The 26,873-nt window shown below is 37.7% G+C and overlaps 1 protein-coding gene across 5 annotated transcripts in view; it reads right to left on the bottom strand.

Annotated features, from left to right (window-relative positions):
* The window catches only part of CDIN1 (CDAN1 interacting nuclease 1), a 205,441-nt gene that overhangs the window by 100,523 nt on the left and 78,045 nt on the right, over positions 1-26,873 (bottom strand). For all 5 annotated transcript variants that reach the window (XM_088024710.1, XM_088024708.1, XM_028119391.2 and 2 more), the window contains 3 exons: positions 15,703-15,782; positions 15,314-15,363; positions 9,356-9,423 (listed from right to left, as the gene is read on the bottom strand). In XM_088024710.1, the coding sequence (XP_087880836.1) occupies positions 9,356-9,423; positions 15,314-15,363; positions 15,703-15,782 (198 nt within the window). The remainder of the gene's footprint in view (positions 1-9,355; positions 9,424-15,313; positions 15,364-15,702; positions 15,783-26,873) is intronic.

Raw genomic sequence — 26,873 nt, 5'->3', positions numbered from 1 at the left:
TTAGAAGTGGATGTCCTTTATCCAGACTTTGGAGGATTGATGCCAGAATTCAGAACAATCTCCCCTCCTTGAAACATAAAAAATTTGAACTATTGAGATAAGGAAATACAAATTTAAGTAATTCTACTTTAAAAACAAGAAGAATTTGGAAAACTGGACTGCAGATGAACAAGACTGGAACAAATTTCTATCCTCTCAATACATTGGCCACAATGAGAATATTTAATGGAAAAGACATTTATTAGAAGCAACTCAAGCGCCTTGAGCTGATGTTTCCCGTAGCTGATCAACAGTTTTAAAAGCTGGGTTGACATTAAAAAACAGAGACTAATAATTTACTAAAACTATCCTAGCTTGATCAACCTTTGCAGATGTTAGAATCTGTTTCAGAAAGAAAAATGATTATGTTTCTGACACAGCTCAAAACAAAATTTCAAAGGTCACCAAGCTATCCAAATGCACATACTAAAACCCCTTTAAAAGCAGATGTTACACTCCTGTTCACAGCACCAAAATTACCAACACAATACCTACAACTTAAATTTTGTCACTTAATGTGAAAACAAAACAAAACTCGGGCAGAAAACATCAGGTGAGGCTAGGGAATCTTTCCACCTCTCAGTGGAGAACTTCTAAGTATAACAATGTACTTTCTCACTCCACCCTCTCCCTCCCTCCCTCCCTTCCTCTCTCCCTCTCAGTTTGAAGTTGATCCAATAGTAACTGTACCCAAAGGACAGCTTCTAGAAGTCTGTGTCACCGCTAGTGACATCACATTTTTTTTTAAAACAAATTTAAGAGGTTAATCCACACATTTGAAGTACGATGTTATGTAGTGGGTCTCTTCCCCATTCTTTTATTTACTAAACTCTCACTGCCTTGCCATCCCTGTTTCAACTTTCACACTGTTACTTTCATCCTAGATTTCCTAAAAGAGAAGGAGGGAACAATGTGGGCAAAGTTTAGAGGAAATGACAGCACAAGTATAGGGAGTAGCATTATGAGCAGGGGACCCTGCTCACCTGGTTTAGGCCCCAGGAGAAGTTTCTATCATGGATCATCCCACTGGATATTTTTAAGCTCAGCCCCATCCATCTGGTCGGATTTCCTGGCCCATGTATTATGCTCCTTTCCTGGCCCCCAGACCTTGAAAGATTCCTTACCACAACATCATTATCTAAACCACTGGGTATGGATATAAAATTGGGTCGACCATCTTATTGAGGTTCCAACTCCATGATCTAGAGGTTATGGCTCAGTCACCAGGCCACACTACTTCCTTTCTGTTCATTCTGTCTTCATTCCCTTGTCTTACTGTGCTTACTCCCTGTTTCCCACATACTGGGTGCAAGGCATCTGCTCTGAAGACAGTTAATGTTTTCTTTTCTTTTTTTTAAAACCTATTCATTGCCCCACTCCTACCACCAACGTATGCTTTGTATTTAATGCTCAAATGGCTAACTGAATAAAATACAACTGCATTTTAAAGGATACCCAGGCCTTCTACAAAGCCTACCTAGACTGACTTAATAATTTTCTTTCCTGATTTAACTTCTCATTAATCAACAAGGCACAGGGACAACAAATGTGGCCCAAAGTTCAAGGTTTTATTTGATATCTTTTACTGCTATCTTTCATCCTTGGTTCCAACTGTTTGCTCTGAGGTTCATCTCAATCATCCAAGAAGGAACTGCATCCCTTTCCTTAATACTCATGGGAAGTTTTCCTACTTTTTTCCTTTGATCTGCAATATATTAAATAACATTGGTATTATCCATTCCTTAAAGTATGGGCAGAATTCCTCACAAACAACAGTCTGGGCCTAACGCTACTTTGGTGGGGCAGCTCTTTGGTTACTTTTCCCATTTCTTTGATGGCTACCAGTCTGTTTAGATTTTTGTCTCTTCTAACAGTCAGTTTTGCAATTTATATTTTCCTTGAGAATTATACATTTCATTGAGGTTTTTATAGCTCTTTGTACATATTGGAGCCAAATGGTTACTTAGGATTCTTTGAACTTCCCAAGTAGAAAACTGGATGTTTCAATAACCTAATGTTTTCTTTAAGAAAAAAAAAAAAAGGATCAGAATTAAGGAAAAAAAAGAAGAATATTAGCTAGAAAGGACAAAAAAAGAGTAATAGTAATGTTTTAGAATAGCGCTTTTAGTATAACTTCCCAAAATCTTGGGGATCAATATGAAACCAATCTCCAATCCTGTATAACCATCTTACTCAGTGAATATAGCAAATATGAAGTAAGGTCATATTTAAGGTGTACGTTAAAAACACCCAATATATTTCATAACTACTAAGCTTGTTGATGTCACAGTTCAAGTGTTCATTATCCAAATTAACAGAATATTCTTGCTTAAAAGCAGACCCCTTAGCCTCGAGATCCACAAAAATGCGATTTTTAGATAATGTGTGTGACTCATGAAACACAGTATTTCTGAACTTGTAAAGTCTTAGAAATCGCTAGTCCAGTATTCCAACTTACACGTAAGTGGCCCAGAGGAGTGAGGTGACTCACCATGACCTAGGCCTCTCGGATAGCTAAAGATACAGACAAGGGCCTACATCAACCACATTCTAGTGCGTCCCAACAGACCACATACCACTTTTTAATTATGGCAAATATTTAAATTTGATCACGCGTGACATTTATAAAGTAGCGAAAAAATTCTTATTCTCCTCCTAGAGGATCTTGAAGCATAAGAGGGGTGATGGCTACCTGTCCAATATTATTCAGGTGACGTGTGCCTAAAGAGGACATGAACTAGATAATCTCTTGATCTCTAGCATTACAATGGCCCTCTCTCCAACTGAAGTTAAAAAAAATCAATGAAACTGAATCCACAGATAAAACTGACGTTAAATTTTTAAAAGCAACCCAAGTCTTCATTTATTTTTAAGTTGCCAGGCCTGCCTTTGGAGGGGATTTTAAAAAGGAATTACACACACGTAAAGAACACTGTGAAAGTTTAATTTCTCTGGACTTTTAATTACCCTCGCCTCTAAATGCCCCAAAATATCCAAAGCAATTAAGTACTAATTACACAATTTCTTTTTCTAAAATAAAGGGCTGATTTTGAGTCAGAGAACAAAACACATCTGAAACTAGTTAACATATACTTAAGAATCATAGAAGGGCATGAGGACTACCAAGGAAAAGTTTGAGGTTTCCTTTTGTTTTATTAAAGGCTTTAAATTTTTAAGAAATACAGTTTTTCCCAGGAAAATTATGCAAAATTCCAGTTCATGACATCTGAAAACGAAAAGTAACATTCTGACATGACCTTTTATCTATGACTTTGTCAAAAGGTTTCTAAAATGCTAGGTTAAAATACATTGTATGATAAAAAGAATCTTAACACCTATTACATTTCTACTAAATTGAGGAAAGGCAAAAGATATACATGAACACAAATGAAAACTACAGGATATCTTTTCTACTCTAGTATTTTGTTTTTCTGTGTGTTCTGTTTTGTTTTGTTTTGTTTTTCCCCAAACACTGTCTCATTCAGTACCTGGAGCTATGACCTTCGTATCCATATTTTTATGTTCTCAAAGAGTGAGTTTCACAGTCTTTTCCACCCCATTTAAGAAGTCAGCAAGGTTTCAGTAATAGATGTTACTATGATATGCATACCATGGGCAAAGGTACACAGAACAGATATGCATTTAATGGGGAGACCCACAGCACAGATAAATCTTTAGAGAACCCCAAAATTTCATTATAGCCATTAGTCTCAACCTCTGCCCCCAAAGCCTCTTATCAAAGCTACTAATAAGGAATACAACTGACTGCTCTGACCTTGTCCTTTGCTTATGTCTTCAGGGGACAATACTAGTGAAAATTGAACCGCCCTAAAGAAAGGAAACAAACGGGAGGTCACACAGCTGGGACAGTACAAAGTGGAGCTGAGGAGGCTGGTCCCTGCTGACCGGTGGCTGTGGAGATAGGAGATATGAATATCAACAACAGAAGTAGAACTCTTCTATATTTTACACCACATTCTAAATTCTTGGGGTTGAATGCCACAAAAGAAGGGACACATCAGAATGGTAGAGTGAAAAGGGCAAGTTGTTGGAAAGGCACCGGGTGGGGCCAGTTTCCACTAAACATTCATTGGATGGAACATTGTCCAACTACCACATTCTGAGGAATGGCTGAATGTTAGCTTTTGCTCTAGTTTTTTTTTTTTTTAGCTGTTGTCATTGATGTCAGACCCTTTCGCAGGGCCAGATCCATCTGTCCCAGAACCAATCTCAATGAAGAAAGGAGTATTAGCAGTTCTGAGACACAAAAAGGATCGTCTACACACACACACACACACACACACACACACACACACGCACGCGTGCGAGTGCATGTACCCTAGAAGCCAATCTCACAACAGATTCAATTCCCAATGCCTTTTGGTCATGGGGACTAAAGCTCCAACCTGTAATTAATTTTCTGTGGAGTGAGATATTTGATTTTTTTTGGTCCTGCATCCCATTTTGTCTGGCATTGCCATCCTATTCTCATGATATGATTCTGGGGAATGACCAATAATGTGATCCCCACCATCAGCCTCAGGGGTGGACACTTGTAGCTGATTAGAGCCCTTCCTCAGATGCATTATGGGCAAAAGAGAATCACCAACTTGTCTCTGGAACTAAGAAGCCTAAGGAATAAACAAACTAGCAACTACCAGGCATCATCTTTATTGCCGAAGAATGAAGCCAACATGGAAAAAAGCAGAACACAAGAGGGAGAAAAGAGACTGATGACATTGTTTTTGTCTTCTGGATTCTATACACACCAAAAGCAAACTTCTCTCCTTTGGACTTTCCAGATATACATCCTTGAGTATGTGTATAATTTAGTTTGACTCGATTTTTGTCACAAAGGAGTTCCAATATCTCAAGTGGCCAGGAAAGCAGACAATCAGCAGACATGAGTTATCCAACCAGAGCCACGAGGAGGGAAGGGCCCAGGGTAACCTGTCGTCAAAGTTCCAGAGACTGTGTTGTCTTCTAGCAGCATATACGCATCCATGGTTCTTTTCTCTTGGTCCCAGGGAGAAGCACATACTAGCGTGTTCAATGAGGGGAGTAAGATGATCCCACACCATGACAATTTCCTCAGGAAGGAAGAAGGACCCAATTCCCCATATCCCATTCCCATGATTCTGAAAACTGTATCTTATTTTTAACCTTCAGAGAGAAAGGAATTTAAATACTTGATACCTTATGAAATACCCAACCATGTCATTTCCTTTTAGCCTATATGATTATATGTTTTATTTCTAGTTTCTTATTCTCTACTACTAACATCTGCACATAAACACAACCTTAGCCCTCTAAATCTCATCTGTTCCCGCTGCCTGTTCTTCACCTGAAGTCATAATCCCCTGTTTGTCACATCATAATCACCCCCTCAACAGAGCACTGTTGCTTCAGGTGGGGAATAAAGCAGCAGGAACAGATGAACTCTTAGGAACAAAGATCCTAATTTGTTACAGCAAGGGACATCCTTCACTAAGCCTCCCTGGCTTTACAGATTATACCCTCCTGGAGTCCCCCAGAGTTATACACGAATGCTAGAAAAGCACCCATGTAAAATAAGCTGGTTTGTCATAAGGCAAGACCAAACATGGGAGGGTGAGGCAGGGAAAAAGCAACTGCCTCTCAGGAGTCACTCAAAATAATTGTTAGCTTCTAGTAACAGGGCAACATTCACCGGAAAGAATACAGTATCTCTAGAGCCATCCTTATTAAGCCAAATGTAACAAGAATTTGCACCAGACAGTGGCTGTGGAAGGCACTAATGAAAGTCCCTCTGACCTGTAGACATGCCAGCCCATGGAGGATGAACGGTTTGTCTCCAGCCTCTGGGATAAGCTCTTTCATAGCCCCTGACAGTGCAAACAGTCTCAACGTCTTCTTACTATCACTATTTCCCTTTTCTCCCTTTTGTCCAAAGTTCCTCCTTACTCCTGAGAAGGAGAGGGTGGGGGTAAGGGGCAGACAACAAAACATGGTCTCATTAGTCACGGGAAAGATAAAAATCAAAACATCTCGACTAGTAGTTAAAATACCTTTTCTATTTTGTTGATATTAGAAATGAAATGAACCCTTAGCAATGGGAATAAGGATGATCACAATGCTTGTTGGTCAATTTAAAGCTTAAGAAGGGTTCTTTGTGCATCTATGCCTAGGAGTGGGCAGCAGGCTCTTCACATCTTCTCAGACGTTAAATGCTGATCAATAATTCTATATTACTATCCTTGGAAAGAACTGACATGAACTTACCTGAAACTTATCTGAAATTTTCCTTCCAGGAAAAATTCAACTTTTATTTTTTTATCCCTAATGGTGCCTGCCCAAAGTAAGTACTTAAAAGATACCTGTCTGCTGAACCAACGAAAGAAAAGACTGGTTAGCACAGTGGTAAGATAACCAAGCTAATGTGCTCGGCTAGCCAGCCTAGAAGCACATGGTGACAGGAAGGTGCTGGGGAGACAGTAGATCAATCAGTAAAATTCTATCACCACTTCAGGAAAAGTAGCTTATGGGCCAGTAGCATTTTCTTTCTTTTTGTTTTTTTTTTTTTTGCATTTTCTTGTATGTAAAGGGTGGCTCTTGATTTTTAGCATAATCTATACCTTTCTTTCAAAAGTTTAATAAGAAGTAGCACGACAACAGCCTTGAATGTATTTATTTTCATTATCAAGACCATCAAGTGAGTACCTACAGAGATGCACTAGAGATGGAACTGTACTCTTACTGGGTTGGACACGGAAATAGTTTGCATCACTGTAAGCATCTAGAGGGAACAAAATGCTTACCATCATCTTCACACTAACTAGTAGAAAACGTGCTCAACAAGAGTTAGTTGAAAGAATGCATGAATAAAAATAAAAGAATTACAAAAACTCTGAGAAATTGCTAGAAATTAAGGATGTACATTTGTTTACAGCTTATCTCCCTACTAGACCATAATTCCACAAAAGCAGGAACTTCATCTGACTTAATGTTTAGTTCCTAATAAATAGTACCTAACTCAGTAACTTATTTCTGGAATAAATGAATAAATGTATGAATAAAATATGTTTTTAGATGGAAAAACTAAACATTTATTCAACTTTGATTTCTCTGAATACAATATACCTATAAATTTATAAATAGGATAAATCCATGAGTATATGCAAATCTTCAATGAAAAGGGCTCTTCTTTTTTTTCTTTCCAATAGTGCATGGTTAAATCTTGTGCCCTAACAACTGCTCAGTATATGGTTATGAATCAAGGAAATTCAAAAATTATTAGGGTTAAAATAAAGGTTATTTATTTTTATTTTTCTCTTCTATTAGTAAAATGGTCCTATAAGGTATGTATTTTATAAAATTACGTATTGAGCACAATGAGTGGAAAATTTAGGATGGGATAGACTTTCAGGGAAGTCATAATTCTTAAGAAGGGTTAATATGTAAAAATAAGAATCCTTGTCTTTTGAAAGTAGTGGCCAGATTAGAAACCAAAAGAATGAGAGAGAGAGAAAGGGAGAAATCGGTTTTGCTTTTGCTTATAAAAGAATCAAAGTAAAACACGTTTGCAATGGCTCTGCAACAAAATTCAAGATGTATACATGTAAACAAGAAAACATCAGATTAGTGGCCTATTTATATACCAACATTTTTCAGGACTTGACTTAAAATAATAATCTATCTAAATTTACCTGGCACAGTACTTTAGACCTAATTAATCACTGTGAAGGGGTATATACAAGGTAAAAGAAAACCCCAGAACAATATTTCACACAAGGCTTTGAATTCTCATGCTTTAACTTGTAAATAAACTTGTAACAATTCATACTACATCAAAATGCTTAAAATGCATAGAATAAATGAACTTCTTTGTATGCTGATAAGGAAATGCTTAAAAACAGTACTGAGGTTACATGGAATCAGCTAAATATCCTATAACTCATTTATTTTAGAGATCAGTTAAGTATCACCTTTGGGTGTACTTTAATAAAATAGTTATCTCGAGACCCGATAGCAGAGAGAACTAGATGGGACCCATGAATAGTAAGTCCCCTTTCTGAACTTGTATGCAAGTGCTAATGACTGGCCACGTTTCTGCATTGTCTTTGCTAGCCATGGTCAATTCAGTCTAACACTGTTAGAATCAAGGGAGTCAAGGACCTGGAACTCAGCTTAGACCACATGTAAGCCTTTTGCTCCTCCTCTCTTACATGAAAAAACTTGCTACTTTTACATACTGAAATTTAATTCACTGATTTGAGACCATTTTCCTAAATCAACTTTCTTTAGCCCCTGCTAGAGAACACTTATGAGATTTCCCATCTTAAAATTATCAACAACCTGATAATACACTCAACTCCATTCTCCAGTTCACTAATAAAAATATTGAATACTAAGACTTAAAACAGACTTTTTCCAGGCTTGTCTTCAACATCCCTCCCCAGCTTGATGTAAGGCCATCCAATGGACTTTCCTTGGCCAAATCTTTGTCCATTTTGGAACAAAAGTTGTGTAATCCAATATTCTGTGATTTTTCAACCTAAAAAAAACACACTATGCAGACTTAAATATCTGCATATAACAGATGTGTACAATGCACATTTAGGTTGGTACAGAACCTTTAAAATTACCACATCTACGGTTGAGAAGAGGAATTAATTCATTGTAGAGTGCTTTATGGTTTCTGTGATCAGTTATCACATGTATGCCCTTCAAGGCTTAATTTTAATGCTTCGGACGTTGAAAGAAATAACAATCTATAACAAGATTCCACATTGGCACACACACAAAAACACATGTCCATGTATACATGTGAGATTTTTAAAAATCACACTAAATCTATAATGACAATTAACATCTCGCATAAAAATAATAAAAGCTTAATATTTGACTTTCAAGTAAAAGCACACTCTGATTCCATATATTAGACAAACATATCCAACATGAATTTTTCTAACTATTCTTTTTAACATATAAAGCATTTTACAGACAGTATTTCTTTTGTTTCTTTGTCTCATAAGGCCTAGATTACGGCTAATATCTCATGACACCAAAAGTAATACTGCAACAGATATTAAAGCATTTTTTCAGCCACTTATTCTATAAAATATTAATTGCAAACCTGTGCATGTGCTGTATATATAGGGATTAGGTAACTGAGTTCCTGCTTAGTTCCAAATCAATAAAAGATAACATGCATAGCATCAATCATTGTTCACTCTTCTTTTAGTACATAATAACTGCGAGTGGAAGATTTTTAAAAATATATATTTAAGCACTCATGCAGATATTACAAGCTAGAGAGGATGTAAGTAATACTGACCTAGGAAGGACAGGTTTTTCTCCAGAAGCATGTCTCTTAGCAGGACTTCGTGCTCATGACCAATGGCACTAAGAAGTTTTAGTTAAGGAGGGTAACACAGGTGGAATTACACAATAAAAAATATGCTAATACCAGGTCTCTACTTTGAGATGAAATGGAAAATAGAGTAATCATAGCAACTATTTCCACCTTTAGCCCACATTTCTGAGGAATGAGACTTCTACATACATGTCCTCATTTCAATGATTCAGGGGAATTTTTCTATTTCTGTAATGTTTATATGCATTTGGGCAAATAAAGATTTGTAAATGGATGTGTACCTTATCTTCTTTTGAAAGGAGGCAGAGTCATTTTATTTTTTTTAAAGATTTTATTTATTTATTTGAGAGAGAGAGAATGAGAGATAGCATGAGAGGGAAGAGGGTCAGAGGGAGAAGCAAACTCCCTGCTGAGCAGGGAGCCCGATGTGGGGGAGGCAGAGTCATTTTAAACATCCTTTGTACTATGTTAAAAATCCCTTAATTCAATTTAGTACATTTATTAAGCACTTACTAAATGCAGCAAAGAATACCAACCAGGCTTTGCCTTAAAGGAGTTTCCAGTCTTACAGAGTTCCATAAATCTTCTAAGAATCCATACTTGTCCCAGAGCCAGCATTTCTAGCTTCTGTCCCACTTTCAGCCTACGGTTGGTGATCTTATATGATGTGGGAAGCCAAATAGCTGACTTGTTGAGAATTCTAGGCACCCTGGAGGAAAGACTGCACGTTGCAAAGGACTGTGGGGTTGGGGTGTGGGTGCAGAGGATTTTTCAAGTCTTCCTCTTGTGTGCAAGAGCGCACGCATATTATCATATGCATAGAAACAGAAATGCACACGCACATGTAAATTCTTTGAGCGATCACTATGAGGTAGGTACTGTGTTAAGTGCTTTATGTATGTTATTTCATCCTTAGTTATTATCATCCTTATAGATGAGGAAACCAAAGCTTAGAAAAGAATCTGCACAGTCATACGGTTCAAGTGTGGCAAAGCAAAGGATTGGAATACGATGTCCACAAAGCCTTTTGTATGACCTCCATACAACTCCTTGAAAAGTATTAAAATAATTATGTAAAAATAATTGATACTAGCTAATATTTCTTAAGCACTGTAACACAAAGCCTTGGTGTTAAACAGTTGGGGTAACACCGTTTTTTTTTTTTTTTTTTTGGTAAGTCCTCAATAAACTTTGGTTATTTTATTGTTACAGTTTCAGATTCATTACGTTCAGCTGCTCACACATGCATACTCCATTTGCTTCATTACCATCTTAGTTACTGACAACCCCATGCTGTTCAAACCAGAATGCAGGAGTCCTCAGCTCCTACCTTTCTCCCACACTCCTCTCAATACATCGGCAACTCCTGTTGGTGTCAACTTACAACTAAATACAATATTCACCAAATTTTTACTACTTCCTCTGCTACCGTCCCAGCCTATCATTTTTTTTAATTAAAAAAATTTAATTCCAGTATAGTTAAAATACTTAGTGTTATATTAGTTTCAGGTGTACAATGTAGTGATTCAACACTTCCATATATCACCCAGTGGTCATCACCAGTGCACGCTACAATCCCCATTACCTATTTCATCCATCCTCCCACCCACCTCCCTTCTGGTAACCACCAATTTGTTCTCTATAGTTAAGTGTCTGTTTCTTGGTTTGTCTTTTTTTCCGTTGCTCTTTTGTTTCTTAAATTCCATATATGAATGAAATATGGTACTTGTCTTGGACTGGCTTATTTCACTTAGCATTATACTCTCTAGATCCATCCATATCATTGTAAATGGCAAGATTTCATTCTTTTTATGGCTGAACAATATTCCATTGTGTGTGTGTGTATGTTTGTACATACACCACGTCTTATTCCTCCAGCTATCAATGGACTCTTGGGTTGCTTCCATATCTTGGCTGTTGTAAATAATGCTACATAAACATAGGGGTGCATGTATCCCTTTGAATTAGTGTTTTTGTATTTTGGGGATAAATGCCCAGTAGTGCGATCACTGGATCATAGGGTAGTCCTATTTTTAAACCTCCATACTGTCTTCCACCATGGCTGCACCAATTTGCATTCCCATCAACAGGGCAAGAGGGTTCCTTTTTTTCCATATCCTCGCCAACACTTGTTTCTTGTGTTGTTGATTTTAGTGATTCTGACAGATGTGAAATGATATCTCATTGTAGTTTTGATTTGCATTTCCACTTGGGATATCATCTTATTTAACCTTCACCAACACCACATGAATAAGTACTATTATTAGTCCCATTTTTATAATTACAGAAAGCAAGGTTCAAGAAGGCTGAGGAACTTTCTGAAGGTCCCATGGCTGGTAAATAATTAAATCAGGAATAGGACTTGGAATTCTGGTTCTATTTTCCAAAAGGATGAGATTGCACAACATTTGAAAAGGAGCATTATCCTATTCTGGTACTTTGATTCTGTCAAAAGCATTTGGTATTATCTAATTCTCCATTGGATAATGTCAGCCTGGTTGTACCACTCCTCAGCTTACCAAAGATTCTCTGATTCTGATCATGCACTGCAAGAGTGCAATTTAAATGAAATAAAATGTACGCATTATTTAAAAAAATTCCTAGAGCATTATCTGCCTTTTATCAACACATACAGGTGAATATCATTTAAATCATAATTCGAGAGATGTGGCCACTCATGTCCACCATCAAAATGAGCCGCAAGTCTTCATCATTGCAATTTTTCCTTCTGTTGTCCCCTCCCCCCACCATACACATGGCTGTGCTTATTTAATTTCTAACTGGAAACAATAAAGGAACAAAAGTTTTCAAATCACAAAATTTCATGCATTTGCAGAGTCCACTGAAGACATCTGATGCATATCTCTCTACAGTCTCTCATTATTAGGGGCATCCCACATGTTAGAACTAAATTATTTACTTCTAATCCACATAAATGAGCTCTCACTTTTATTGTTGTAAATTATTTACATCTAAAAAGTTGAATCATGAAATTGAGGTTACTGATGGTATAGAAATGAAACCCACAGCATTTTAAGCTTCCTGCATCATTATCTTTCCTTGCTTCTCTGGGTGGGTCTTTGTGTAATAGCCATGTCCTGGAGTCACACTTTGGAAAGTTGAGGTGGCTGGTTTCTCACACCTTTTGTGTCAGTGACTATATTTGGGGCAGCAAAGGTGTGGATGGACATGGCTATGCAGGAAAAAAGATCGCAGACACCAAAAGAAAAAGAAAGCACACGACAACTTATATACTCTTTGCTACTGTGCTTCTTGTGGCATCTTATTTGTAAATGACCAATTCCCTTTATTCTACTTACACAAATGTCTACATGTAACATTTTCATAATGGAGTAAAAAGACTTTGCACCTATTCTATTTACTAAATGTGTACTTTCTTACAAAATGATGTAATTTACTGACAGTAAGCAATGTAAACATTACTAAATTATCAGAACAACATACAAATAGCATTTTCACTCACATGGAAAACTACTAATTTTTATTCAGTGTGAAATAAAGTAATTCCTGTGGATCAGTCTAGGAAACATCTATGCAAGTATATTTACATTATATGAAACTGCTACTACCTCAATGCAAAAATAAAATCAGTTCTCCATAAATTCCCCAGCTTGTTTTATTTTGCATGGTAAAAGCAATCACCGATTTGAAATTTGGGAAAGACACACTTCTTGATTATTCTTTGCTTGATGTAAACATATATAAAATACAAGGTCTAGAACACAAAGCTTATAAAAACAGTAATTTTACTGGCAATAGGCATAATGGAATTGCAAAATTATAATCTAGTCAGTGAATGCAATTTATAGACATTCATCATTAACTTTATCAATTGAAATCATGTACTACATTAAATTCTACTAGCAATAACACAGCCAAAAAAGGAAAGTGAATGATGGCAAAAATGTAAAGAAAATACTCCGAACAGAATTTATAATGCTCTATAAGCAGAAAACACTTAGACTTTGTCTATAATAATACCTATTATTGATGTATGGCAGTGACCATGGGGCAAAACTTGTAAATAACCTCACAAGCCATTTTCTTAGCCAGCAATGCAGCAATCTAGTTTCCCGTAAGCATCTCAACTATTACTGAAAAATAGCCTCCTGGCATTTACAAAGCAGTTGACTTCATACTTTAGTCCATGCATATATAATTAGATAGTTATATTTAAAATCAATATGCAATCCTTCAAAAGACATTATGCTTTTAAAACCTTAACTTTAAATTGATTTTTAACTATTTTATGTGCTTTAAAATTAACATGTAATTCCGCCCCAGATACTCTGAGATGGTGTTAGTTGTTATACAAATGTGCTAAACTTTATCACTGTAGCAACATGAGGTTGGCACTCCTACAATTTCTAACGCTATCATTAATTTTATACTGAAAATAGAAGTATGGTTTCACTTTGGTCTAATAAAAAGGCAAGCTTATGACAGTGCTGTGATTTTATTAATTTAAACTACATTGGGGGGAACTGACTTGAAGGATAAATATGTAAAGGGCTGTAACTTAGGTAGTGAATATTCTTACAAGAGGGCTCTGTGAAGAGATTATTTTTCAAAGGTTAACTTTATAAAAAAGAAAACGAGTGAGGTTCCTTACAAAAATTTTACAGACTCTAAGCCTTTGTGAAAACAAGGTGGGATAAACAGACACACACACACACACACACACACACACACACACACACACACACACACACACACACACACTTGACTTCCAACAAAAAAGGCTTTCAACAGAAAGCTTCCTGACTGGTAGCACTGAATCTCCACTGGTCACAGTGCTGTCCACACTCACAAAACCTCTATTAGGAAGGCTGTTACAACATTAAGAAATGTGAGACTTGTGGACTCAGGTGGAATATAATTTTCATTAAAAAAACTAGTTATTGACCCTTTAAATAGTATTTTCCACCCAGGATTATCAAAATTCTTAGTATTGCCACAATGCTACTAAATGTATGGATGAAGAATATGTCCCTTCATGAAGTAGTGACTGTCGGCTCAAATCCCATTTCAAGAAGTAAGCATTAACTCTTTAGTAATCTCAATGTCTTTTTTTTTAATTTTTATTTTTTTTAAAGATTTTATTTATTTGAGAGAGAAAGAATGAGACAGAGAGAGAGCATGAGAAGGGGGAGGGTCAGAGGGAGAAGCAGACTCCCTGCTGAGCAGGGAGCCTGATGCGGGACTCGATCCTGGGACTCTAGGATCATGACCTGAGCTGAAGGCAGTCGCTTAACCAACTGAGCCACCCAGGCACCCAGTAATCTCAATGTCTTTAATGAAGAATGACTGGACATCTGTTTTCATAGCCTTAAGTTCAGTCCAGGCGGAAAAATTAGCTTGGTTTCTCTAAAGTTGTTTATTAGGGATGCAAATGGCAGTGCAGATTGTAATCAGCATTTAAGCAACAAGAAGCTACTGCCCTTTCAGATGTGATGGTCTGCGCGGCATTTTAATCACGTCATCCTTGAACTCCAGGCTCAAAATTTATTCTAGGAAACTCAACTGAATTTGGCTCATTTTAAATAGAAATTTGTTCTATTTTTTTAAAATGTTCATTGGATTGGTGAGCCACACTCCCAGACAGTAAGTTACGTGCCCAATGACTCTATACCTTTAAACTCTCTGAAACCCCAGCAGTTTGAGCTAAGCCTGTGCACATAACTGCCAAACCGACAGCCTCCCGTGGCCCATCTGATTTTCCTTAAGCTGGAGGAAAGGATGGTCTGCAGTGACCCTCCAGCTGACTGAATGTAAAGTAGAAGAGTATGAAATGTGTTTTGTGAAGCAGAACTTTATGTCAGGTTAAAGCTAGACACATCTCCTCCACTGAGTCTGAGCTCGTCAATTGTGCACCTAAAATTTTATGGGAAAGGATACTGTTTGATGCAGTCCACCAGTGGTCCATAACAGCAGTCGTTCACGATGCACTGCGGACAAAACAGAGAAGGGGTCTGGGGTGACTACAAAAACTGTTACCGTGAACTAGTATCCTAAAAGCAGTAATAACGTTTCTTAAAAAAAACAAACAAACTATCAAAGGCTGTTAAGATTTAATCACAGAAAACAAAAATCACATGCTTTTTATTCACTATAAAAGCAAGCTATTAAAAAGTGAAATGCTCTTCTCGCAAATATTGCATTGCCATTTATGGTGCACCCTGACCTCAGTGATAGTTTATGATGACAGTAATTAAATGAGGTTTAAAATCCTTTACTCTGCTAGGCAGATAGCACTGCCACTGAAAATAGACAGCTGTGATTAATACCTGATAGACCTGATTTGCTAGAACTCCATCTGGAATCTGAGAAGGGTCCCGTAGCATACTATTTATAACAGACTTGGAGGCTGTAGAAGAAAAGAGATGAACTGTTAACAGTCAACATACTTTTAGTGCAGCATGAGTGACATATACCTATATGTACACAAACCATGAAAATGAAAACATTACCGATTCTAATAATTTTTTCCTTTTTTTAAATCTAAGAGAAGCTTTTAATTAGACCATTTTGCCAAGTTTATAAGCCACATTGCCAGATTTGAAGATGACCTAATTTTTCCAAGGTAAATTAACAAGTACAGACCTAAAGCATATGTCTCTTTGCAGATATATTAGCTTTGGAAAAGCCCGCTTGGGGGAAAAAACACAGCAAGAACAATCAGAAAAGAAATAGTTAACTTTTGTGGTTAAGTATTTTATTACTAAGCATATGTATCTGGAGAGCTTAGTGAAGGCAGGTGAGACTTCAATGATGTCAATAAAAATAACTTTTAGCCAAGAAATAATCTCTGAATTCTAAACCTTTCTAAAATAATTCTCATCAACTGCCATAAAATGCTGCATCCATTTCACAGATAAGGAAAGTAGGTAAAGTCAATTAACCATTGAGGGAATCTTAAGTAAGAAAAAAATATGTATTTATTTATATATGGATTTTTGTCCCAAAATATGTCTCCTCATAGCCAATTGTAAATTAAATAGACCTCACCCCAGGAACACCTATAAGAAGAGGCTAGGGGAGGCATTTAATGAAGAATGCTATATCAGATCACACACTTAGCACACGGAGGCAAGAAATTCTGGCCCTGCTGTTTTTTGTAGGTGTGTGGAAGCCAAGGTGACCAGAACTCCTCTTCCTTTGCATGGGAGGAAGGCAAGTCTCTAAACTAAAGCTAAGTCTAGTGCTGCCTAGGAATCAATTCTTCCAATCCTCCAGTGGAATCATTCCCAAACATTCAGCAAAATGGCTTAGGGTTTATCCACACAAACATAAATTAAAGTACATATTGGATAATTATCTAGTTAATAGAATGAACAGAGACCACGGATCAACATCATTCTTGTTGAGATGACTTTTGTTTTTGTTTTTGTTTTTTTTTGTTTTTAAGATTATTATGTTCTTTATCAAGTTCAGTACCATAAGATCAGTGACAGATATAATAAATGTTAGTAAATACCGTGCAAAGAAATCTGGAAATTACATCTTTTTCACTTAAGCACAGTACTGAGTCCACAAAGAAAAAATGCAGTACACTTATTTTAATTATTTCCTATTCTGCATGTGGATAGTCACATTTATGTACTTAGCCATTTGTAACTATGTGTTTGTTCTGCAAGTGTGGAACACATATCTGGAATCCCAAGAAGAACATCATCATGAGAGGAATACTATCCAGCCCTATATCTGCAACCAGCTCTGCAACCAGGGCAAATTTATGGAATATGGCACCTCTCAGATTCACTATCTTCTTCTGTAGAAAATGACAATATCATCTGAGCTGACCTCCTTAAAGGGTTTTTGTGTGAGTCTCTACAGAAAATAGCTACAATGGCTATTTTGTTGTTGATTTTGTTAAAGTTTAAGTAATAGTAAGAACCAAACTATATGATAACTCACTGCAAATCATAGATCAAAGAGTCTTTTTTTTAAAAGATTTTATTTTATTTATTTGAGAGAGAGAGCACAGAGGGAGAGTGAGAGGGAGAAGCAGACTCCCCACTGAGCAGAGAGCCCAATGCGGGGCTCGATCCCAGGACCCCGAGATCATGACCTGAGCCGAAGGCAGACGCTCAACTGACTGAGTCAACCAGGAGCCCCCCAGCCAAAGGCTCTTTTTAAAATAGACAAGAGACAATACTCTAGAACAGAAGAAGATGAGGTCACTTATTTTGTGAGAGAAGGAAAGGAAATATTATAGAAAAAAGAAACCAATGACATCCTAATTTTCCTCACAATATAAATTTTTGAACACTGTGCTTATCAGAATTAAGAATCATAGCCAATACACTTTTTAAAAAATAGTCTGAACATACTGAATAGAACACTATTCAAATCAGAGAAAGCTTACGAGAACAAGTCAATCATTTTAAATTGAGAAGTAAAAACTATATATTGAGTCCACATTCATTTTAAACTCAACAAAATATCTTTTCCTTTCTTGCAACCTGCCATTTTTTGGAGCAAGAAAATGATAATAAATAGGGATTCGATGCCTTGGCTACAGACCTAGGATGTGCCTGCCTTCTGTTTGAGGATTTTAGGACTTGGGCTTCACAAAATTATGCTTGTGTCTCAGATCAAGCCAGAGTGCAAACTTAATTTTACACACATTCTGAAGCTAAAAGTGCCAAAGGGATGAAGAGTATTCAACCAGGTAAGGAAAGGCGGTTGGACAATCTTGGGATGACTAGGAATAAGAAGGGCTCAAGGAAGCCAGTTCCTTTCATAAGCAACATGTCCACGGCCAGCTACTACCTATGCCCAAGTTGCATCCATCTTTCTGACCATATGTGGACAGGAGACTTGTTCTCCCTAACCTTTGCTAGAGGCATTCATCCTCTTGATTTCAGAGTTTACCTCTGTCACTGCTTCAACTGCTGGAATGTCAGCTTTCTACCAAGCATATACAAAGCAGGAGTGCACGAGTCATTTGGAGCTGTGTGCACAGGGATAGGGGAGAACTGGTCCCTGTTGAAGCATGCTTTGGAAGAGAGCCAATAGGCAATGCCTGGACTAAGGCATAATGCCCAAGATTATGATCTGCTTTCTGTGAAATATTTCAAGAGCCTAAAATAATAAACATCCATGCCCCTGCCACTTTGACATAATGTCTGTATCTTCAATTAAATTTACTTTAGATAGTCTAATATTAATTTGTGTAAACTGTTTTATTTATCAGTCTTGCTAGAGGTTGGTTCATTTTACTAGTATTTTGAAGGAACCAAATTTTGGTTTTGTTGATTTTCTCTACTGCTTCATTCCTTCCAATTTCATTTAATTCATCCTTTTGTCATCATTATTTCTGGCTTTCCTCTTTGAATTTGTTGTATTATTCTTTTACAAACTTACTATCTTTATTACTTAAATTTTCAATCTTTTATTTCAACATATACTTTTTCTTCTTTAAAATTTTTATTGTTATGTTAATCACCATACATTACATCATTAGTTTTTGATGTAGTGTTCCATGATTCATTGTTTGCGCCTAACACCCAGTGCTCCATGCAGTACGTGCCCTCCTTAATACCCATCACCATGCTAACCCATCCCCCACCCCCTCCCCTCTAGAACTCTCAGTTTGTTTTTCAGAGTCCATCGTCTCTCATGGTTCGTCTCCCCCTCCGATTTCCCCCCCTTCATTCTTCCCCTCCTGCTATCTTCTTCTTCTTCTCAACATATACTTTTTAAGGCTATAATTTTTCCTCTAAATTCTGCTTTAGCTACATGCCACAAGTGTTGTTCTCATTTATTTATAAATATTTTATAGTTTCCATTATGATTTCATCTTTGATCCATAAGTTATTTAAAAACTTATTTCAAATTTTTAATTTGATCATATTGGTCAAAGTATGTGATGCTTATATTAATTTGAGGGTATCTATTTGACTTCCATTGGTGTTTTCATATGCAATCAATTTTTATAAATATTTTACATGTCTTAAAAAATACTAAAGCTCCTATTTTTGAGGTATGGGGTTCAGGTATGTCTAGTAGGCCAAGATTTTTAACTGTATTATTAAAATCTTCTATATTCTTTGTTTTCTTAAGATTTATTTATTTGACAGAGAGAAAGAAAGTGAGAGAGAGAGAGAGAGAGGGAGGGTAGGGGCACAGGGAGAGGAAAAATCTCAAGCAGACGCCCAACTGAGCATGGAGCCCAACAAAGGGCTTGATCTCATGACCCTGAGATCATGACCTGAGCCAAAATCAAGAGTTGGATGCCCAACCGGCTGAGCCACCCAGGTGCCCCAAATCTTCTATATTCTTATTAATTTTTAATTAAATTTAACTGAACCCATATCTAATCTAATCATATCTTCTTTGTAATTCTGAGCACAGCGGACCCTTAATAATATGGGGTTAGGGGCACCAATCCCCTGGGTGGTCAACAATCCCACATATAACTTTTGACTTCCTAAAACTTAACTACTAACAGCCTGCTGTTGACAGAAAGCCTTACTGATAACATAAACAGTTGATTAACACATATTTTATATGCTATATGTATTACATACTGTATTCTTACAATAAAGCTAAAGAAAAGAAAATGTTATTAAGAAAATCATAAGGAAGAGAAAACACTGCACTATGTTTATAAAAATAGTATTGCACTGTATGTGTATGTATAAGAAAAATCCACATATAAGTGGACCCATGCAGTTTAGACCCATGGGTTTAGGGCCAGTTATATAAGGAATTAAGAATTCACTCACTCCAATCAGGAAGACCCCCTTCCCCATCAGCCTCCATGTTATTCTATTAATTTTTGCTCAACCACCCTGTTTGTAAACATAATTTTTTAGTTTCTGTGATGGTTAATTTTATGTCAACTTGACTGGGCCACAGGGTGTCCAGACTTTTGACCAAACATTATTCTGGATACGTCTGTGAGGATGTTTCTGGATAAGATTCACATGTGAATTGGAGTAAAATAGACTGCCCTCACCAATGTGGATGGGTCTCATTCAGTCAGATGAAGGTCTGACTAGAACATAAAACACTGAGTAAAAGACTAGTTTCTCTGCCTGACTGCCTTCAATCTGGGACATCCTCTGGACTCAAACTAAAATATTGGCTCCTCCTGGATCTCAAGAGGATTGGACCTGTATCACTGGCTCTCCTGGGTCTCCAGCTTGCCCACAGTAGCACTTGGGACTTTCAACCTCTATAATCATGTGAGCCTATTCCTTATAATAAATCTCTCTCTCTCCATATACATATATACATACACGCACACACAACTGGTTCTGCTCTCAAGTACTCCAATATAGTTTGTATTTTTTTAAATGTTCAATACTTATTTAGATTTACGAACATGTTTGCCAATTTTCTCCTTCAGTACTGCTTTCTGAATTCTGTTCTCCACTTTTAGATTCATTATCCTTGTTATTAAAGCACCTATGTATTAGTTCTTTCAGATAGGACCACTGAGTAGTAAAATCTCTTAGTCTTGTCTTGCCTGAAAATAACTTAGTTCTCACTTTAGAATAATATAGCTGGGTATAGAATTATAAGCTAAGAGTCATTTTATTTCAACCATTTGAAGATAAGATTCCACTGTCTCTTGACATCTGTTATTGCGAAGAACTCTACTGTCAGTCTAATAATAATCCCTATAGAAATAATTTGTCTTTTATCTCTGGTTCCTTTTAGATTTTTCTTTGATATTCAACAGTTTCATCACTGGGTGCCTGGATATGGCTCTTTTAATTTAGCCTGCTTGTAATTAGCTATGTTTGATGAACCTAAGGATATATGCCTTTAACCAGTTTGCAAAGTTTTGAGCCACTATAGCTTTGGCCCCCATTCTCTTCTTCTGGCACTCTTATATTAGACATCTAATAGAAGGCCTTATTACTACCCCCTATATCTCCTACTCCTATAAAGTATTTATATTTCCTCTCTATTCATCTCTTGTGTTATAAAGGTGCTTTCCTTAGAGCCACCCTAAAATTCACTAACTTTTGTTCTAATCTAATTCTTCTGACACTTCACTCATCTAATGAGTTTTTCTTTTTTAAGATTTTATTTACTTACTTGAGAGAGAGAGTGAGAGGGCGCCCACCCACCCACACCCACACACACGAGCTGAAGGGGCAGAAGGAGAGCAAGAGAGAGGGTCTCAAGCCGACTCTGTGCTGAGTGTGGAGCCCAAAGCAGGGTTCAATCCCAGGACCCAGAGATCATGACCTGAGCTGAAATCAAGAGTCGGACTCAACCGACTGCACCCAGGCATCCTTCATCTAATGAGCTTTTAACTTCAATGATAATTATATCATTTCTAAATTTTATTGTCTCAGATCTGTCTGCTCTTTTTTCATACTATATTCTAGTCTTTCACTTACCTAGTTTTTAGTTTATTAGATCATTTATATAATTTTTATGTTTTAAAACATCTTATAGATTTAACCTCTATTATATTCATTTTCTCATTTCCAGTTCATGGTATGCAATTTCTCTATCTGCCTACCTACCTATGTACTTATCTTCCCTCTGATGGTGGTTTTCTCACTTGGTTTGTAAATTTTTACCGTGAACTTAATTTCAGCAAGAATTGTTTGACCTGCACTGTGGAAATAACCATGACAGAGTAGTTTCGTGTTTACTTTTTTTTTTTTCAGAGACCAGTCTTATTGTTAGTTTCTTAACATGGGCTTCCTGCAGTATAACAAGAGTGCAAATTTGGACCCAAATCCACAAATGGTGCTGGCCTATTTCTAATTTCTCTCTCCAAATACCCCACAACTCCAGACCATATACAGGAAGCAAACTTCCTTGCCACTTTCTCCAGGCCAAGTGGAGTTTCCTCAGTCCTTTTCTCATGGATTAGGCTGTATGTGGAGGCTCACTTCCAGCTCCCTTCAGGGAGTTAAAAATCCCAGCCCCAACCCCTCATGTCCATATCTAAAGCTAACAACTCTTGTGGACCTACAAAGTGAGAGTCCCTGTTTACCAAACTGAATATACATTCTCTTTTCATTCCTTGCCCCCAGAGATGAAATTCCTTTTGTTTGAACTTGATTTTGTATTTTAAAAGATTTTTATTTCTTTCTTTTTTCTATCATTTCTATGTCTTTGTCGTAGAAGTTCCATTAAATTCTCAAATATAAACCCATTTTTTTTTTTTTTTTTTTGGAGGGGGAAGGCTTAAACAATAATTTCTTAACATGCTCATGATTTGGCAGTTTAGGCTAGGTTAATGGAGATGACTTGTCTTTGTGTGACATTACCTGGAGTGGATTATCTGGGTGCTGGAGGGTTCACTTTCATCATGACTCACTTACATGTCTGGCAAATCTGCACTTGCTTCTACCTCCACAGGAATGGTGGGTGAAGGGTCTTGATTCCTTTCCAGGTGGGCCTCTCTAAGGTCTGTGTGAACTTCCCCTTGAAATGGGTTCCAAGAGCAAACACCCCAAAGAACCAGGCGGCCCTTTACAGTTCCTTATGACCTAGATGTCACACAAGACCATGTTTATTTACATCTTCCTCAAAAGAGGAAAAACACGCCTTCTAAAGGAAAGGTGAACTTGGAAAGCTATGCTGTCTAATACTTTCAAAGGGAGAGGCAGCATGGAGCAGTGGTTACTAGCTGAGCCTAGAATCAGGCAGACTTGGTTGGAGGCCTGACGCTTCCACCCACTAGCTCTGTCCTCTCAACAAGCTAATTCATGTCTGTGACCCTCAGTCCCCTTGTCTGTAAAAGAGCAGAACAGAACACTGGTACTTACTTTGCAGGGCTGTTGTGAAGACGAAATAAAATAACCCAGGAAGAGCACTTAACATGCTGTTTCAGACTTGGGCAGCTGAAGCTGTTACCTTGTTGCTCTGGCTGTCCTTAGAGCACAGGTGGCTTACCTGTTCTGCCCCCCGAAACTGCATTATCCATACATGCATCACTTATTACCTTCTATTGTCAAGAGGGTAAAAGAAGAAAGACTTCATGAGATATACACACACATATATATAAAGTCGGGGGACTGTTCTTGCCAATGTAATGGCCACAGACTTGGAGAGACAGTTGGAAGGTAATCTGACACTGCCAGATTCTCCCTTCCTACCTGCCTCCCCTGCCACGCCCTCTGTGGCAGTCAGTGTACAATGCGCCATGCAATCTGTTCTCCAGAAAGAACCTGGGAGAAGTCCTTTACACGTGTGTGTATGAGCTTACGATGCTATCACTCCATGGCGGGAGGGTGTTGTATTTTAAATCTTGTCTATAACCTTATAAGGGGTTTTTCCCTTATTTCAAGCACCAGCAATCAAGCAAGTGGAGACTTTCTCCCCAATGACTCTCACACCCATTTTTATAACTCTTCCTTTCCTTGGTGTAAGCTCAAGTAAGTGGCCCGCTACTGCTGAAAGGAACTGCAGCAAATAAGCAGCTGAATCCTCTATGCTGCTTAAGGTCCCTGGAAATCCTGCCCACTGCAAAGAGTGCCTTTTGACCAGGTTATACCTGAGCTGAAATGAACACTAGACCATATCTAGTTGGGACCCCTAACCCAAGGTCACAAATAGGCTTAAGCATGACAGGTGAACCAGCATGGCGCTGCCTGTGAACTGGATGGCAGCAGTCAGGAGAGACAAAAGGACGCAGTCAGTAAGAGATGGACGATACTGGGATACAGACGAGATGGACCATTTGGAAGGAAATACATATGCAGAGAGACAGTGGTGTTAGAACCTAGTTCTCCCTCCAAGAAGAAAAAACAATCTGTGCAGTTGACAGCTGGTGGGGGAAGGCAGTTGCTCCCCAAGTACACCAAAAGTCTTGTCTTTTCATGTGGCTCCTGCAGAGGCTTAGCTCCAGAACAGCTAAGCCTAAAATACCAGCTAGAATTTAATCTTCTCTTCAAACGCTGGTTTAAGGCCTTTGGACCTCAAGGTCGGAAAGGTCCCAAGTTACATCTCCATGGGAGCTGGCCTGCCAATGTCTTTTCCGGACATTTCCAATATTGCCAGTGGCCTACAGGAGCTTACTTACTTTTGCAGTTGGAACTATTTCTCAAAAATTCCAGGCAGCCCGCTAGCTATCCCACTGCACGGGAGCGCTCTCTAAAGCAGTCTGACCCCATCTGACAATCTAAATAGGCAGTACCTTTTAACATTAGGGAATCTTATAGAGGCAAATTAAATTCTGCTTTCTAACTAGCACATAATTGTTTAAGAAATAACTTCAACTACAGTCATCAAAGAAAAAAGTATTATGTAAAGACAAGAGGAAGAGGTCTCCAAAGCATGAGTATTCACATCGATCAGACTATGTCAGGCAATTTGGAGATCTAGAGCCACTGTACACCATCAACTCTTATTCCACAAACATACACACAACAGATAGTTATTAAGCACCTGGCTAATGCCAGGAATACACTTAATCCCATCCCTCCTACCCAGCCACCCCCAATTCTATCCTCCAAATCTGGAATGTTCTTTCTTAACTTTCCCTCAGCCAAAACTTCAAAGCTCAGTTCAAGTCTCATCTCCTCCAGCAGAATTTCCCCTATGTTTCCAATCCATTTGCTCTCCCCTCCCTCATACTGGGGAGAGAACTCATATTGTCTACCAGTCGTTTGGCACTTGATTAAATATTACTTTGTCATCTGTTGACAGGAGATTGATCAGGATGCCAAGATGTGAAACCATGACCTACTCAAAAAAAAAAAAAAAAAAAAAAACCTGAAGGAAAAAGGAATGTTTAGCACAATATGGAAAAAACAATGTCGTATTTCCTCAATGCTATCTTTAAGTATCTGGGGGCTTTCCCACGGAGGACTAGGCTCACCCTGTGGTTACCCCAAGAAGATAAGAGATAATTCTTACAGGTATATTACCAGTTCCGAAGCTAGAAGGTTTCAGATTTCAAGCTCGGCTTTCAGTGGTCCTATGTTTATTTGGTCTACATAGATCTTGTTTAACCTTTTCTTTCATCATAGCCCACCGAAGGAGATTTTTTAGACATTTTTTCCTAATTTCCCCCCATGAAATTTTAATGCCATAGGTATACTGTATGTCTGCTAATGCGATATTACCCCTTTTGAGAATGGTTCACATGGAAGACTAAGGAACTGTTTGTGTCAGGATATTCGGCAAGCTGCTTACCAGCAGACATATTTCTGTTATCACCTCAAGGTTGCTCTGCACAAAATAGTTACTCAACAAATTGCTGAATGAATTGCCAATAAACTAGTCAAAATCCAAGTCCTGCCTATATTCCCTAATGTAGGTAGTCAAATGGATTCGACTTAATTTGAACTTTTCTCATTATAGATGAATACGTCTTCAAAAAAAATTTAAAAATATATATATTGTTTTCAGAAAATGTAGACTAAGAGGATGTAGGACACAATGGGTCTTTAAATACTGATAACATCTAATGCCACGTCTCCTAAAGAGAAGAGTGCTTAACGCGGGCATAGGCACATGAAGTGACTTTCTGAGCACACAAAACATTTTTTTCTTTAGCAGTTATGTATTATTTTTATAAGTACTTTCTTTTTATGGCAAGAAATTCTAGTTTATAATGTAAGGTGAAATTATAATTTCCTTTTAAAAATAGAATTAATTAAATGATACTTTAAAAAATTTTCAAGCAAAAATAGTATATTTATTATTAGTACATGTGGCACAATGGTAGATAGGGAAAACTGTAAACGTACCCAAATTTCTAAAGTTTCAGAAACACTAGTTTAACATCTGTACAAAGTCAGCTGAGTATTCAGGAAGACGGGGTGGGGTCACTCAGTCTACCCTATAGCAAGTTTCCACTTCTAAAAAGGAATAACAGCTAACATTTACTGAGTGCTTACCATGGAACCATTCTAAACTCTTCACATGTATTAACTCACTGAATTCTCAGAATATACCTACAAGGTGGCTATCCCCATCTTAGAAACAAAGAAATTAAGGCATGAGGAATTTAAAGATTTTATTTATTTATTTGAGAGAGAGGGAGAGTGAGCGAGTGGAGACTTTCTCCCCAAGTGGAGGGGGGAGAGGCAGAGGGAGAAGCAGACTCCCCACTGAGCAAGGAGCCTGATCTGGGGTGTGATCCCAGGACCCTGGGATCCTGACCTGAGCCAAAGGCAGACGCTTAACCGAATGACCCACCCAGGCACCCCAAAGCATGAGGAATTTAAATAATTTCCCCAAAGTCCCACTCCTAGTTATTGGTGGAACCGTGATATAAACTTGGCTAGTTCGGGATCATAATTGCCAGCCTACTCTTTCTCTGGCATTATTCCTATGATTTTCAAAAGTGAACTGAACTGTTCTAGATTAATGGATCATACTTCTACGAATAACTCAAGTTTTCCATTGGTATCTCCTCCTCCCTCCTAGATCTCCCTCAGATTCAAATATCAGCAATTAAAATTTCAAGATACTTGGTATTCCGTGTAGAACAAATATAGGTCCTCAAGAGGAACCTGAGCTCTCT

The sequence above is a fragment of the Eumetopias jubatus genome, unplaced genomic scaffold (assembly GCF_037043125.1).
Source record: "Eumetopias jubatus isolate StellerSeaLion01/CBP00866 unplaced genomic scaffold, mEumJub1_p1.0 scaffold_7, whole genome shotgun sequence".
In the NCBI taxonomy this organism is placed as follows: domain Eukaryota; kingdom Metazoa; phylum Chordata; class Mammalia; order Carnivora; family Otariidae; genus Eumetopias; species Eumetopias jubatus.
This window is presented reverse-complemented; position numbering and strand designations above follow the sequence as displayed.